This window comes from Falco naumanni, chromosome 2 (assembly GCF_017639655.2).
Source record: "Falco naumanni isolate bFalNau1 chromosome 2, bFalNau1.pat, whole genome shotgun sequence".
Lineage (NCBI taxonomy): Eukaryota > Metazoa > Chordata > Aves > Falconiformes > Falconidae > Falco > Falco naumanni.
Window position 1 is genome coordinate 46463375 of NC_054055.1, and position 16955 is coordinate 46480329.

The 16955-nt window shown below is 40.0% G+C and overlaps 1 protein-coding gene across 9 annotated transcripts in view; it reads left to right on the forward strand.

Moving 5' to 3' along the window:
* LMO7 (LIM domain 7) overlaps positions 1 to 14482 on the forward strand; it is a 131042-nt gene extending 116560 nt beyond the window's left edge. For 8 of the 9 annotated variants that reach the window (XM_040584225.1, XM_040584216.1, XM_040584217.1 and 5 more), the window contains 9 exons: positions 336 to 763; positions 2509 to 2574; positions 2875 to 2940; positions 4820 to 4872; positions 6484 to 6703; positions 7597 to 7869; positions 9273 to 9381; positions 11217 to 11319; positions 13743 to 14482. In XM_040584225.1, the coding sequence (XP_040440159.1) occupies positions 336 to 763; positions 2509 to 2574; positions 2875 to 2940; positions 4820 to 4872; positions 6484 to 6703; positions 7597 to 7869; positions 9273 to 9381; positions 11217 to 11319; positions 13743 to 13765 (1341 nt within the window). In that variant the 3' untranslated portion in view covers positions 13766 to 14482. The remainder of the gene's footprint in view (positions 1 to 335; positions 764 to 2508; positions 2575 to 2874; positions 2941 to 4819; positions 4873 to 6483; positions 6704 to 7596; positions 7870 to 9272; positions 9382 to 11216; positions 11320 to 13742) is intronic. The other variant, XM_040584221.1, reaches the window with a different exon arrangement.
* Positions 14483 to 16955: the final 2473 nt, after the last annotated feature.

Consider the following 16955-nt stretch of genomic DNA (forward strand, 5'->3'; position numbering starts at 1 on the left):
TGGATGAGTTTGCTTTCTGTGGGCATTTAAGTGGGGATGGGATGCTTGAAATGTAAGTGATACTTTAGAAAGCAGAATGTTTCACATAGTTGTGGCCGCGCTGCCCATGGCGCTTGCTAAGGCTGCTGTGTGGAATGAAGTTCTTTCATTAGGAGAATGTGCTAGCAGTCACTCAAACTGTGAAAACAAAGTATACCCTGGGTCTTGCATTGAAAGTGTTTGGGATGCTTTTTACACAGTCTTCCCTCAGAGTAAATGAACTTTTCTGAGTGAGAAACCTGTTCAAAAAATAGCTCCCTTCCCTAAAAGCATGATTTTTTTTTTCTTTGCTACAGGAGCAGAGTGTTCTAACCTTAAACACAACATCTGTCCCTGCATGGGCTCCATCTGCATCCAGCTGGAGAGCAAGCCCTGAAGGAAATACTTCTGAGGAGCCAGAAGGAGTTGGAGCAAGTGAGCTGGCAGCATGCTTACAGGGTGAGGAAGAAGGAAGGAGGAAGCTGCAGGAGGAATGGAGGATCCAGGACGAAGCAGCCCTGCATTTTGAGCAAGAAAGGGAACTCCAGGAGCTGGAGCTTGAGAGACAACGTAAAGAGAGGGAGCAGCAGTATGCTGAGGAGCAGAGGCGGCGGGCAGAGATGGAGGAGCAGAGGCGGCGGGCAGAGATGGAGGAGCAGAGGCGGCAGGCAGAGATGGAGGAGGAGCAGAGATGTCAGACTGAAAGGCAGAGGGAGGTGTTGGTGGAGATGCCTCAGTACCAAAGGTGTGCAGTTGTGATGGGATTTACTCTCTCTTGCTTTTGCATTAAAAATTCAAACAAATTTCTTCTGGGACTGTGTATGTCCTGAATATGTAAGGGTATTCATTTAAGATTTGTACTGTAATCAGTCAGTGCAAGATACCACAGGATGGCCTTTCTTTCTAAAGGTAGAAGGATCAGGCATAAGACAAAGTCTTTCCCCATGAATCAAGTGCCCTTTAACCCACTTCAGCTAATTTTTTAAGTAGGAAGTGTAAATAAATAATTGCAGCCAAATCAAAGGTGACCTGAAACACTTTGTGTGAAGATTTTGTAAGAATCCTGATTAAGGCTGTAAATTGAGAGCCAGTGGCTCAATATGCAAGGCCTTTCAGAGGAAATAATAAGTTAACTCTTTTCCAATAAATGCATGACTGATTTTCCAGACTCCTGTCTTTAGTTCGACAGTGCAGTAGTAAAGTTTAATTGCACTACTGGGTTAACTTGCTGATGAGGGGTATCATGGTGTATGAGCAAACAGATGCTGGCTTAAAAATATCATAGCCTGTTAGAAATACTCACTGTGGATATATTTATTCTAAAGCATGAAGTGGTTTCTTTCATTACCTTCTTGGCAGCTTGGTTTAAAAAACCCAAACAAAAACCAAACAAAAATTTACTTTACAAGTTCACATTCTTGCCCAGAAGTTTTCAGACTACTACAGGCATCATGGGAGATTAATCTGTCTGAAACAGATTAAACCAGTAAGTTTTTCCTATTTCTTGTGCATTTAGCTTAGTGCCTTGTGTATTACTAGCTTTGCTGTTTCTCTTGAGGATTTTCCCCTGTTCGTAAGTAAGTAATAAAGAGATGACTGAAGATAACGCATGGTATCAAGTCTTAAAAGAGGAAAGTATGATTATAAAATTGCATATATTTGCAGAGGAGATTGCGAGACCTGGGGTTACTTTAGCTCATTGTAACTGACTGCTGCTTGAGATACCTGCTGAGAAAAGCAGAGGCACAGTTGTTACAATGGCTAAACAGGTTCTTCTTGGCAGCTGAGCCAGAATATCGCTACAGTTTTAATTTGCCCCTGTTGCAAGATAATAGGACTTTGTGCAGTAACTTATAAAGCTGCTCTAATATCTGCATATCTAAATCCTTGATATGTGCTTTAATCCTAGGGGATTCCATTGCTTCTGAGGTTGCTGCCAAAAGATGTGTTTTGGTAAAGAAGGAAGGCTTTGCTTAATAGTAAAAGGAGCAAGTTTAGTGAAACTGGGGTTTAAAATATCTGGTGTTAAATGTTTGGTTTACGATGGTATCAGAAGGTGTGACTTGAAATCTGAAACCTTATACAAACATCTGTGAAGGTAGGATACTTGCTGCTAAGAGCACTGAGTTTGAGGACAGGCAACTGGAAGAGCTTTGTCTGTGGAAGTTAGAGTTTTTCTCTGTGGGTTACAAACTACACCTATAAAATATTCTAGAATATGCATGTAACTTTTAGAGAACTGCTATGTTTGGACAAAGCTTACCTCCTGGCTTTAAAATGGATAAGATAATCACTGTCATATAGTGCTAATGGTAATTTTTGCAGCATCTTAAAATGTCTTCGGAGATTTTTTCTCATGTATTTTCATATATCTAACTAACATATCCAAAATTTCTCAGTTTTCTCTATGTATACTTACTGTTTGTTCAATTTCTAGAAAATGTTATTTTGTTTAATACGTATTTTCTTTTATCTGTATCTTGTTTCCAGACATTATGAGCGCTATGAAGTATCTAAAACAATAGAGGATCAAGCTGGCCATCCTCTCATTGACAGGTAATAAGAAATTGAATCAATAGGTAGGTTTTCAGCCTACTTCATAAGTATCAACCAATTTGACATGCTCACGTTTGGATTCCTTGTCACTTAACAAAACAATTTCAGGCAGTTTTTCTGACAGCCTTTCTTTTTCTGCCCTTTGTGTTTCTGGCTGGTAAAATGAAGTCTCCTTAGAATTTAACTGTTTGGGGTTCCCCCCCCCCCCCCCCCCCCCCCCCTTAAGGATCTGTTTTGAATATTTTTAGTAGGAACTACTATGGTTTCGTTTTGGTTTTTTTTGTTTTTTTTTTTCTCAAGGCATTATGAGCGTTATGAAGTTTCTAAAACCATTGAGGAGCAACCTGGCCAGTCATTTGCTGACAGGTACGTGTGATACTGAATCTCGCTGTAGACTGTAACGTCACTGTTTCTGTGTCAGAAAGCTTTGAAACTTCCAATAAGCTTTAGCCATGGCAGTTAAGTGAATACTTCGTATATGCTGCTGTGTTTTGCAGTGTTTATGGCATGTTTTCATGTTGAGAAAAAAAGCAGCTAAACTTTTGGCAAATTATATGCTATGCTGTAAACAACAGTTAGTCAGGCAGTAGGGTTTTACTGGGAGAAGCAGAACTGTAAGGAAGTAAATATGTGGGTGGTACTGGTTTTATTTGGCTGGAAAACAATTTCAAATAATATTGTGGTTGTGTCATAACGTGCCACACAAACTAAGGTGCAGTCATCCCAGTCAGGATTGTGCAACTTGAGAGTAAACAGGGAGGGAGGAGAGAGACAGCAGCAGCGTATATATCAGGAAGGTATTAGATGTGCCGCTTGTTTAAGTTATGCTCTCTTACCTTGGCTACTTTCTGTCTTGTGTTGCTTGGTGGTTTGTTTGTTGTACTGTTGCTTTTTTGGTTTTGTTTTGTTTTGTTTTTCAGTAGAGTATATTAACCACTGCAGGTTTGGGCTTCTTGAATGGATAGCTTTTTCTTCTCCCTTTTAATAACTGGGCTATAGTTAAAAAAATGCTGAAGTTACTTAAATCCAGAACTGTTTTATCAAGTCTTTGTCTTAGATGGCATCCCACAGTAGTTCTAAAAGATCACCTCTGCTGTATATACTTAATCAGTTCTTACAGCTGGAGTGAGCATACCCTTTTTTATATGAAGAGGACCCCCAAAATTCACAGGGTACTACTAATGGAAGATCTAAATCTAACTTCAGAAGATGCCTGCACTAAATAGATACATCTTGGATATATGTGTGAGGAAGACACTTGGGTGCTAAAAGCATCCCAGGCGAGGCTGACCTGCTCTTTGGAGTTCGTTTTTACCACAAGCAGTTGTGAAATTGTTGCATCTTCTCAAACAGAATAAAACAAATAGGTCTGCACCATAGGATGGACAATCAGAACTTGGGGGAGCAAGAAAAGTGACACAGTTTTATGCATCGTTTATTTATAGACAAAGGACAAGAGTCCCACAAAACACTGTTAGGCAGCCAGTACTCTTAAGTGTAAACACATTAACGTAGCAGCTTTGAGTTGTGACCCAGTAAAGGATTTCTGTTCACTTCTGAGGCATTTTAAACTAAGAAACTGCCTTTATTACTTGAGACTAATAACATAGCACAGAGGTGTTCCTGAAGCTCCAGTTTTGGTACTGTCAGAAAACCAGCTTTTTGCTGCTTGTCTGCCTGTATACTGAATGACGTATCTTGTCTAAAACTCATTAAAAATTATGGGTTTTTTTATCAGTGATTGATAAAATTCCAGGGAACAATCTGCATGCAGTGTTTGAGCAGGTGTTTTGCTTACAATCTAGTAATGGTGCTGAAGTATGATTTAGTTTTCTCAGATGTTAACTCATTTATAAACCTGCTTTCAAAGTTATCACTTCTTTAACTGTCTGACTGTAGTCTTCACAAAGCTTCCAGAGAGGAGGAATTTGTTTTTTACATGTTTTTGTTGAAGCAAATACAATGATTGGTCCCTTATACCTGAAGCACTGGGAACTTTCAGTACATAATTTTAACTTTTAATCAGTGATCACCTATTGACATTTAAACATTGGCATCTTTTTCTCCCCTTAATATCCTGTTGGTCTTGGTTTGGGTGGTTTTGCCTCTTGCTTTAAGTTCAGCATTAGTTGTTGATGGGAGGGATGGTGAAAAAAGGGGCTGTGTATCTCGTCTGCAATGATAAGATCTTTGTCTGTGATGAGGTCTCCTAGTTGAGACAGAGAAATGTTTTCTATATCCTTAGGAATAAGTCCAAGTCAAGTTCAGAACTGAATGAATTCAACACAATCAGAAATGGTAAGTAGTGTTTAGTTTTCGTTATTTTGAAAATGTATTTTCTTGAAAAAAGGTGTGTTGGATGTGGTTATCCTAAGAAAATTAATTGTCAGAGTGCTTTTTGATAGCCGCAGTGTAGTTCAAAGTCATACCATGCTACAGCTTAATGAAGTTTCAACAGCAAGAGGAAATTCGTACAGTCAGCGTCTTGCTGGATTAACTGCTCCCTTGAAGACTGTAGCAGTGATTACAAATGGGTCTCGGGTGCCTAAATTTTAGATGTCTGATACTTATATGAGAATAAACCAGTTGTGTAGATATATCATTGAAGATGTGGGTTCTTTTGATATGACTCTCTCAATAAAAAAAGCTGTTCATACCAAGATGATAATGTATTTGATACAACTGTTTGCTCTTTGTAACTACTGTTAAGAGTAACACAGCTAGAAGTCAGTGCTTGATACTGTCGCAGCGGCTTGTTTTCTGGACTCTAGTTCGTTGCTGCCTTTGAGTTGTCCTTCAGTAACCTTCCTGTGTCTTGAAAGGAATGTGTATAAAGCAAACAAACCAACCAGATGGTCATAATTACGTTACAGTAAAAAATGACTGAAAGCTATTCTCGTGTCTAAAACATGGTTGAAAAAAAAGTAATTGCAAGTAATCATAGAGAGGTAAATGGTGTATTAGAGGATATGTTGCAGATTGACAACATTGCTTTCACACATTAAAACTTGATCATTGGAACTCATAAGTGAGTCAACTTCCACAGTATTTTATAATGGCAATCTACAGCAATAAAACCAAGAGCAAATCTATAGTCAGAGCAGTATTTAAAAGGATTGAATTTTAAATTGAATGATTTATTGCAGAGTAATTTTCTTTATTAGTCTTACTGTAACGAAGTTACCAGATCTAGGAAATAAAGACAAAATTGTTGCCTTCTAGCATGTCAACACATTGAAGAAAGATGGCTTGTTTCTTTCCCCTTCCAAAATCTCAAAGGCCATCTATACCATAAATGTAATTTCAACTGAGTAGTTAACACAACATACAAATTATAAAGAAACTGTGTAAGATTTCCCTGTCTGTCTCCCCCCATATACATAGATACTTGTCTAAAACAAGATAAAGCAGTGTGCTTAGTGCCTTGAATAAAGAAAAAAAAAATCTTGAGAACAGGGACAACATACAGGAAAACAGGATATGAACTCTTAAAGGGAGAGAAGGTATCCCACCGTTCAATGATATATTCTATACATACTTCAGTTTGTATTGGAGGAAGTCTCCATACTGTGGCAATAAAAGAGATCATGCTCTCTTAAAAATACATGTATGTGTGTGCATACATATGCATACATAGGCATATACACTTAGAAAGTGAAGGAAAATGCCTACTTGTATTGAACTTAATATAAAGGACCACATAATGGAAATACGATTTTTAAAAGTGTAATCATAATGATATATTGGCAGGTTTGATACTGGTCACCTGTCCATAAAAAGGAACGGGAGAAACTTGTGAATGTGGTGATGAATGACTGCTTTGGAGTTACAGCCAGAGCACTGAATCTGTGATAACTGCCTTTGTGCCTTAAGGTGTCTGGCTGAAATCTGTGCATTTTGTCCAAACAGGTACCCAGAGCAAGTACTCAGAGAGGTCCTGGAACATGGGTGAGTCACAGAAGAAGCCTCAGAAGGAGCAAAACCTGTCTGCAGCAGAGTTGGAAAGACAGCAAATCCTTCAGGAAATGAGAAAGAAAACATCTCTACACACGGACAGCAGCTGGATTAGGCAGCGCAGTTCCAGTATACATAAGGAGCCTATAAGTCTGTACAGCAGTAGTATGAGGAGGTAGGAATTGCGTTAAAAATAAACTTTGTCTCTCATCAGATAATATTGTTTAGTGATTCTAAACCTCAGCTTGTATTACAGAGCACGGAAATGAAATGAGTCTGTGAAATGCTGTAAGCTAAACTGCATAGCAGCACAAATAGAAGAAAGTAGCTGTATTACAGCTGGAATTAAACTTTTTTTTGCGAGTAAAGAATATGGATGTGACCTGTAAATAACTCAGCTGCTTATTTCTTGGTTGGTGTACCAGCAATGGAAATCAATAATGTGCTCTGTCATTGACAGATGTGCTTAAGAATTTCAGCATGACAATTTATTGTGGAAACTAATTATTATAGCTAAGGAGTATACCTCTTTTTACGTAGAAATGTCAGAAAGTCTGGAGTTTGTTTCTTGCTTTAAGTAATGTATGTATGTTAGATTTGTCACTTAGGAAACAGTCATCAGTCAGAAGAGTGGCTGTTGGGCCAACACCTTGTACCTAGATGATGCTGTCCAGCTTGGATGGATTGTTATTTTCAATCTGTTATCCCTTGGAGAAAACAAAAACAAATGTGGTGTCTGAGGTCCGTTTCCCTACAGTGGATTTTGATATGGTTCACCCTGATAAGGCTGCAGTGAAGAGTGTTTTGCCTTTATTAAGTCCCACCTCTCTTTTTGCTTCACCTGCTTTTTCCCGTGACACTAAGATTGGACACAAAGGATAATTTTCTGCTCAAACATTTTAAATCGGTGTGTGAAGAGTATTTCTCGGTGTCATCAGACAAGCATGTTTATGCTAGAAAATCTTAAAAATGCTAGAATAATGATTTTTCTTTTTAAAAAAATCAGAATATAGCTCTTCTTCTCTAGCTGTACCGCTATTTACATTTTTATGTGTACCTTTGTTACAGAGGGGAGTCTTTGGACAATCTTGATTCTTCAAGAACAAGCTCATGGAGGCACCACACATGGCTGAACCAGTCTGCCTCCTCTTCATCTTTGTCCTCTAGTCAAGATTTCAGTCGCCCGGTGTCCACTTCAAACCGAGCCTACATGTGCACTCCTTCCTCCAGCAAAGCACCTCCTGCAGCCACCTCTGCAAGAGCCCCCTCTGTGTCCCAGGCAGCCCCCCGAGCTCAGTCTCCCCTCTCTGCTTCCCAGCCAGGGTCCCAGACACGCAGCAGGTGAGTGAGCGGTGCACTTCTGCTGGGAAGGTATAAATGCTGGGCTGCCCCGAAGAGAGCAGCCTGTGTGTATGGTGGTCCACAGCAGTGTTCTTGCCCATAACATTGATAAACAAGTCTGAAAACTACCTGGACTTAGTTTTCTGGCTGGATGGGGCGGTAGAAGTAAGGGCTGTTATTACCCCCCTGCTCCAGTCCTTCAGAAAATTCCCCAGGTTTGTCATCACTGCTTGACATTGGGTTAAAAAAAAAAAAAAACACACTGAAGGAACTGGAATAATAAATCTCCAGTCTCCAAGCTGTATGTTGGTTACCAAAATGATTAGTAAAAGCATACTCCAGATGGCATTTCTGACATTTATTTTCTTAGGTTTGTTTTAACAAAAGATTCCTGAAACCCACGCTTTATGGCCCTCATCTTGGTCTTTCCTCCCCCCTTCCTGGCATGTGGTCAATATCATCTCGAGGAGCGCTCAGGAATGCTCATAACCCACGACCCTGGGGAACTGCAGAGTAGGATGTTGGTTTAAATCTAGGAGGAGAAAGCAACAATTGCAACATATTTTGAAACAAAAATGGAATTCACTTGTGGTAGGGTAGATAACTGCTACTTTATGTACTTGAAACGTTTTAAAAATACCTTGGGGTAAGGCTATAGAGAATCATCCCCACACAATTCCACGTGTTATATATAACAACAGTGTGAACATTGCTTCACTAGCTCTTATGCTTTCAGACACTTTGTGATAAATTGAACCTGTTTTTTTCTTTTTAGTTTTCTTTTTTTTTCCCTCCCAAAGCTAGGTTCCTACATTCTTTATAGTGTACAAAAATTACCTTTTTAACCATGTTTACTTATCTTGTTCCCGCTTCCACTTGCTAACATCTTGGTAGATCTATAGAAACTGACCTCTGTATGGATTATGTTCAGAGTTAGCATAATATTATAGGCCCAGGAGTAGCCTTCTGTTACCTAACAAGGTGCAGATGGTGGGACTTGGCAGGGCTGCTTGCTAAAACTCAGCCTTCAGGATAATTCCCCACAAATAAGAAATAAGGCAGCAGCACAAAACCTGTGGTCTTACTCTCCAAACTTAATAACATAATTTTTATGTTTATTTGTAGAAGGTATTTTATACAATGAAATATCTGCCAAGAAAGTGACAGAATTTCTCCATTTGTTCCTGTGTAACTTTGATCTAAATTATAACACTTCAGCTTTACTTAGCTTTCAGATTTACTGCAAATGATAGTTAATTTTCAGTTTATTTTCCCCAGGCGGCCTAATAGTACACTTTTACACCAGTGTGGTTTTGTTTCTAATCTCAAAAAGTCTTTGATAACTTTTCTTTGTCTTTTAAACCTTTTCAAACTGGTTTTAAGGATTTTCATTCTATATTTAGGTCAGTCAGTGGGAAGAAAATCTGTTCATACTGTAATAACGTTCTGGGCAAAGGAGCAGCCATGATCATTGAGTCTCTTGGTCTTTGTTATCATTTACATTGCTTTAAGGTGAGAGATGGGAGTAACATCTTGAAGGAACAGGAACTAATCAGAAGCACGCATGGCTACTCGGTGTTATGCTCACAGGGGCTCTACTAATCACCTGCTTTGCCTTCTACTCTTTTGACAGCGTGGTGCATGCATATTTCCATGAGGCAGTTGTCTCTGCAGGCATTTAGCCCTTAACTCTAGAAGTATTTGTTAAATGCCAGAGCTAACCAGTAGGGCTTTGACAAATAAGATGATGTTGACTGTGAGATCAAAGTTCTTCCTTCTTCGAATAGGCAGCAAAAAAAAAAAAATCAGAAGGGGCTGAGCCACTTCTCCCAGAAAAAACAGCTCCTTAAAAACAAAAAAAAACCCACCCTAAATAAAAACAACCTAAACCCCCCCCCCCCCCAAAAAAAAAAAAAAAAAAAAGCAAACCAAAAAAACCCTCAGCCTGGACCCTGGCAATTGAACCGTTTAAGGTGGCCCATCATTTCTAAGCTAATCTTAGCATAGTGTTCACATGGTGTTTTCCAGGCAAAGGCATGCTGGCAGCGTTCAGCCTGGCAGGATAGAACCCAGCACCAAAAGGAAGCTGTTTAGTGCCACTCGACCCTGGACAGAAGCTGGTATATCAGCTCATGCTTAGCGCTGAGGCATAGTTACATGATTTGTAGTCAGCTCGGGGCATACGCAAAGCTGAAAGAAGAAATGCCTGCCTGCAAAAGATGTAAAAGCACTTCTAGTTCCCCTGCTCTAGGACCAGATGATAAATTAGACTCTGATTTGGAGGTGCTGTGGCACCCCTTTGCTCTTACTCTACCTTGTGTTGGATGGAGGCATGGCTTTAAGAGAGAGACTTGGGTGTCTGGTTCAGAACACTTGTCTTCTGTGCCCATCTCAAAGGCACCACCCAGAAAACTACAAGGGATTGACTCAAAATTTCCCCTGATCCTGCCTGCCTGAGCAGAAGGGACAGGTGTAATCCATGGGGGTGCGTTGTCACTCCCTTTATGCAGAGTGTATTCTGTACAAGGGAGTCCACCCATAGCTTCTAACCTACATAAGAAAATACCAAATCTCTGGAGATTAATGAGCTGTTGAACAGAGTGCCAATCTGCCAAATCTAAAAGATTCATTACTCACGTAAGCAAGCAGGCAAACTGTCTGTCCTTCTGTAGTCAGCTGAGTACTTCGCTTCATAAATTCATAAGGAGTGTGCTATGGTTTGGGTTACATTCCTTCCAGAGGTAGTTCATGTTCATAGCAAAGACTTGTTCAGGCACCATAGTTAAATAGTTTGTTGTTAGTATGAAAGCTGTCAAGCCCCTTATTTGTGTGTTTATCAAAAAAAATAGTATTAAATTGGCCCCTTCTCTCCAAATAAGAACTCATTTCTGTGATGCAAGCCCAGGAAGTCAGGGGTGTCTGAGCATTTGCTGCTCCGAGTGCCAAAGGGCTGAGGATACCAGCAGTGTATAGTGCCACATGGAAATCTGCAGGCAGCCCACCCAGGTGTTCTGTGCCAAAATTGCTGTTGCCATCTAGACAACAATTTTTTTTTTGTGTCGAACCAGTCTTAGTTTTCAGAGAAAATTAGATTTAATGAACTAATCTCTAAAAAGTCTGCTTTATGTTTGCTTAGTTGATGTATCTGCTATTCGTTGTCCAGTCGTCGCCTTAAAATACTTTCTCAGGGTTTGTTGCGTTTTGATCTACTAATCGTTACACATTTGCTGCTAGTGGCTGTGGGTTTATCGTTCAAGCTTTGTTGAGCTTAATCCAAGCTGCTTTTGAACAGCTTTCTCGTTTCTTAACATTTTGTAAGGAGTTCTAATTACTCATCTATCGTGCAGTGTGTTTCCTGTGGATGTGACCTCGGGGGATCCCGCTCTGGAGCTGAAGTTCGGATCCGAAACAACAAACTCTTCTGCAACGACTGCTATATCAGATTTAAAAGTAAGGCAATCCACCTGCGGTGTGCATGACAGTAGTTCTTGCCTGTGCTGTACAGCCTCAAGTGTTTGCACGGCTGAGCCACTCGATAGCTTTCATATTTAGCTTTAAGTTGGTATGTTAGTGAATAGGTTCGGCAAGGTTTGATTGTCAGTTTCTGCCCCTCGTAGGGTAGTCAGTCATTCCTGACTTGTAACTTGCTGGTAGCTGATTTTACCACCTTGTTATTAAGCAGCTTCAAGCAGACAATGTGGTATAGTCATCCTGCTTTCTTCATAGATCTGAGAGAGTGTTGTCAAGGAGTTGTCGGTTGCTGAACAGGCTTGTCTTGATAACAGAGAAGTCTTTTTGAAAAATTGTTTACATTTTTAAAAAACGTAATCTGAATATATATATTTAATTCAATCCTAATGCATACCTGGGAAGCTGTTAGTTTATCCTGTGCAGGTGGCACAAATGCTCGTTTCTATTTGCGATGCTATTATTATTTGAATTATAGGTCTGTGATTGGTTATTCATTTAGGTACAAGTTCAGGAGGAATTGATTTACTTACAGATCTTAATTAAAAGGTGCAGTATAATTTTTTTCCTTTATTATGGTTTGCAGAATTCTGATTTACTGGAGCATGATATTAAGGCTTTGAATAATGGTGTTGAGGGTTTTTTCCTGCTGTCATAGATGATGGTAGACAACCTCCTAATTTTGACAAGTCTTGAGAGTTTTGTATGGCTCTATTTTTATGTAGCAAATATGGAATTCTCTAGAATGATAAAATTCAGCTAAGGGAAAGCATCTCTGAATTAATTCCTGGGAAACATGTCCACATTTCTTCATGAGCCCGGCACATTTTTCTCATGGTGGACCAGAAGGCAGTGAAGGGAACAGGATACCTATGCTGCAATACTTGAGCAGGACTTGGGCATCTGCTGGCTGACAAGCCTAGCTCAGAAAGAGAAGCTCTGCATCTGATGCTGTTGCTGTTTTCAGGATTTTTTTTTTGCTTCCAGGAAGAGGAGAAGCTGCCTGCACCACAGAAATGATTGTGTGGTGCCCCAGCTAAAACCAGGAAAAAACCCACCTCTCCTTGACACTAACAGTGCATTCAGAGAGGCTAATGTTAGGTGCAAGGATGCCACTATGATCAGTGGAAGGAGGAAGAGAATCACCACCTTCCATCGAGGGGTGATCCAGAGCACTGGGTCATATGTCTCCGAGCTAGTGTTCGGAGAATTTATCTCCTTGTTGATGACAAGACCACATCAAAGTGACAGTGTTCCTATTTCAAGCACCCAGATGTGTGGGAGATTCAGTCTGGAGCCTGTTCATGTTATTTTATCTTTTCTTCTGGGGGCAAAATTGCTGGGTGAGTTGGATAAGTCGGGTACTGGGAAAAAAAAAAAAAAAAAAAAAACCAACCAATAAAACCTGTTTTTATTACTCCCTGCCAAGACAGTACTCAGGAATTTGGTGATGGAAGTAACAAAAAATTTTATCACGGATGAATTGCTATTTAGTCTTGACATTACAACCCATAAAGTCACAGCAGTGCCTTTCAGAAGCAGAGCTGATCTGTGAGGAAATGGTTCTATTCCCTTCCCTTCAGACTGCATCTACTTGGGCCAATGGGCACCTCAAAACATAATTGTATGAGATATGAGTAAATCAGGAACTGTAAGAATTTGTGGGTACAAAACAAAATATTTGAATTAGTGATTGGTAATTGAAATTAGCTATTTGAATAATACAAAAACCAGCTATGTTACGACCACAGTGAAAATATACTGACAACACAGCACTGGTGTGTGATGCAGATTACTTTGCAGTTGGAATTTGATATCAGCCTGCCTAATTATTTGTTAGTTTCAAACAGGAACATATTGGCTAAAAGGTTTCATAAACTGTAGGATTATTAATATTTACATTGTAATTTTATGATATTTTTGCACATTTTTATGTTAATTGTGTGGTTTAAACCTGGGACATTGTAGCAAAACACCAGTGTATGGGCAGATGCCCACAAATATATGCAGAGAGGGGATAAAAAGTTCTTTTTTAAAAATACTGTTAGAGTTATTTAACAGATTTTGATTTGATTATTGAAGGGTAAATTTAGAAAAATTGTCACCTTGTCTCTATGCTAATACTAAAAATAATTCTTAAAAACTCGGTAAGGTGCATGTTCTGTGGAGTATTACTTGGCCTGAAATACTTGCAGTGCTATAATTGGATTAAACATAAATTTGTATTGTTCACAAAATCTGGATTGCTAAATTCAGAATGTATGCCTTAGTTTGTGTTACCATTTTCAATAGGTATTGGAAATACTGTTGTCTGACTATTTATAACTTCGAAATTTTAATTTCTCTCACTAAGATTCTTCAGTAGCTAGGCTTTAATTACAATTTCTTCTGTCTCTCTCTAATAGCTGGACAACCAACCTCCATGTGAAGCAAATGAAGATATGAAACCACTGTTGCAGATAAAAGAAGAGGTGATTGCTGCTGATGTAGATCTATAAATATATATATTGTGTGTATGTGTGTTTTTCCTAAGAGTAACTCTTGCTTATCTAGTCTTCATAGCAATGCATCGTATTCTTCATATAACTATTTTTATTTATAAGAAAGTAATTGCAGTAAGGAAATATCTGGGGAAAATGCTTTAACTTTTTCAGCTTCAAGTACTGAGAGCACAAGGGAGAATAAGTATATTTTCAGTAATAACTTCAAAATATTTTTGAGGCTTATAATCAACTAGTTGACTTTCCAATGGTATATGAAGAGGGTATTTTGTTTCTAAGCTCTTGAAATGAGTGTTAGAGAAATAGCTAATATAAATATATATTTGCAATTGCTGTCTTTATTTTTGACATATACTGGAAGTGAATTCTCTAGGTTAATATGAAGCTGCATTTAAATACACACAAATGTGTTTGCTTTCCGTATGCTGGTTTCTAAAATTATGTGCTTTTTTGAAACTTAAATACAAAGAATAATCCCTTTGCTCAGTGGTGTTGGCATAATATTCTGTGGAATACATTTAAGGGGAAGAGTTCTCTTTTCCCATTTGGAAAATGTAACTATCACTTTTTCTTCCACAAAATATGTGGAGAATGGTTATTGAACTACAGTACATTTGTAAATAAAATTTCTGATGTTGCATTTAGTAGAAGTTTGTTTTCTTTCTATCCAGCTAAATGTGTCTAAGATGATTTGCTGAAATACAGAATTTTGAATTTCATCTTGGGAAAACAGTTTTTGTGACAGGATTAAGATGTCCACCTAAGTATGTGCAAGAGCAAAGTTCTTGCTTTTCTCTTTTCCCTTACAGTACACGTCAAATTCTGTATATAGTTCTTCTGTCAAGCTCCTCATGCTCTTTCCCTTCAGCATTTAATCCAAGTGGCAAGACTCTTTCTTTGTCCTGTACCTCATCCCTGAGGCATGACAACTGGAAGAGGTGAAAGTTCCCCAGAACTTCTCTGCACTGTCTAGAAATGAGGTGCTGAAAATTTTGGGTTAGGTTCTGCTCCTGAAAACACGGCTGGAATGTGTGCTGTGTTTTCCAGCCGTGGTTCCCAAATTGCTGTGGTCAGTGGCTTTCCCAGATCTTTTCATGACCAATTACATAGCCTTCTGTGTCCATGTCCTTGGAAGCAGCGAAGAAAACATGGGATGTAGATCAGAGGAATTTGGGGAAGCATCTTGTGGATGAAATGGAGGAAGAAGACAGCTGGGAGCTTTAGGAGGATGTTAGCTCTGAGTTTGAGCTTGTACGTGGCACCATGAGGAGCCTGTCCTGGTTTCGGCTGGGATAGAGTTAATTTTCTTCTAATAGTTAGTACAGTGCTGTTTTAGCTATGATGTGAGAATAATGTTGATAACACAGTTTTTAGTTGCTGCTGGGTGATGTTTATACTAAATCAAGGACTTTACAGTTTATTGGGCCGTGCCAGCCAGAAGGCTGGAGGGGCACGGGAAATTGGGAGGGAACGCAGCCAGGACAGGTGACCCCAACTAGCCAAAGGGATATTCCGTATCATGGGACACCATGCTGAGTGTATAAGCTGGGAGAAGAAGGAAGGTGGGGACATTTGGCATTATGGCGTTTGTCTTACTGAGTAACAGTTATGTGTGCTGGAGCCCTGCTCTCCTGGGGATGGCTGAACACCTGCCTGCCCACGGGAAATGGTGAATCAATTCCTTGCTTTGCTTTGCTCGTGTGTGTGGCTTTTGCTTTACCTATTGAATTGTTCTTATCTCAACCCTTGAGTTTTACATTCCTTTCTGATTCTCCTCCCCATCCCTCTGGGTGAGGAGGAGTGAGCAAGCGGCTGCGTGGTGCTTGGTTGCCGGCCGGGGTTAAAGCACAGCAGAGCCGCAGTGCGGGTGCCAAAGCAGCTTAGGGTGCTCCTTCCTCACGGGGGGTCTCAGGGATGGATAGGGGAACTCGAAGACTGGGGAGAGAGATCATGGCTTTGATAGCTGGGGGCAACAAGGGAAGATCATGCTGTTTTGGTGTACTGGGAGTACTTCACCTGTGTGGGCCTTGGTGTAACTCCTACTTGTAGCTCTGTCAGTCTCCTGTTTTGCTTTGGTTTATTGATCTTTCCCTGAACAGACGGGCTCTGTCTGCTAATAAATGCTGAATTCCAAAATGCCAAACTCAATTTTCAAACTTTGCTTTTAAAACAAAACAAAAAAATATCTAAACCACCTCATCAACCCAAAGTTGCCAAGCTCCATGTTCAGCCACCCTTACAACTTGGCCTTTGCTTTTGGCTTTCAGTTGAAAATGCCTCTTATGAAGCGAACTGGTGGATATTTCATTTGGTTTGCACTATTGTGTTAAGTGATGACACTGTGGACTGCAGGTGAGAACTCGGGGATTTGAAGACCCTAGTCCTTAAATACACACTATAGAAGGATATTCATGCTGCCTGCTCACATGGCTGTCTGGGAGCCTGGGGTCCTCTCTGCTGCTTGTGGAAGAAGAGTGCTTCCCTGAGAATGCTTCAGAATAGGAACCCAAATCAGGTGCTGTGCAGATCTGGGTCTTGATTAAGGCACGTACCTAATGGAGAGGGTGCAGATGCTCCTCTACCCTGTCTAGTTTTCAGCCTTTTTTTTATGGTAGGCAGCACCAGACTATGAATAACTGCTTCCCCCCCAAAAAAACCTGGATACTCACAATCTCCATCAGCAGCCCTGAAATGCAATGAAACACCCAACATTTTTTGTCACAGGTCAAAGTTTCTCAACCTCCAAAGCATCAATGAATTTATCCTAACCTATCCATGATTCCCCCTCTCCCAGCACTGTGTTATGCAGCAAAGCTGTGGGAAAAGTCAGGGATGGCTATGCTACCTTTTGCATCTTGAACCCAGTTGTGTTGACCCATCCCTGGGAATCATTTGGGCATGGAAATTGCCTGGGGGGGGGGTGAAGAGCAGAGGGAGACAAGAAAAGTCACCGCCCTGTGATGCTGCTGGAGCTGCCTGACTGGTGTCCTGCAGCCTGGAGTTAGCTCTGAGCCAGGCTGGCTTTTCCAAAATGGTGTCAAGTATTTCCATACAGGCTCCAATTTCATCTTCCCACAAAATGTCTGTGGAAAACTCTGTTATTTCGTTAGCTTGTAC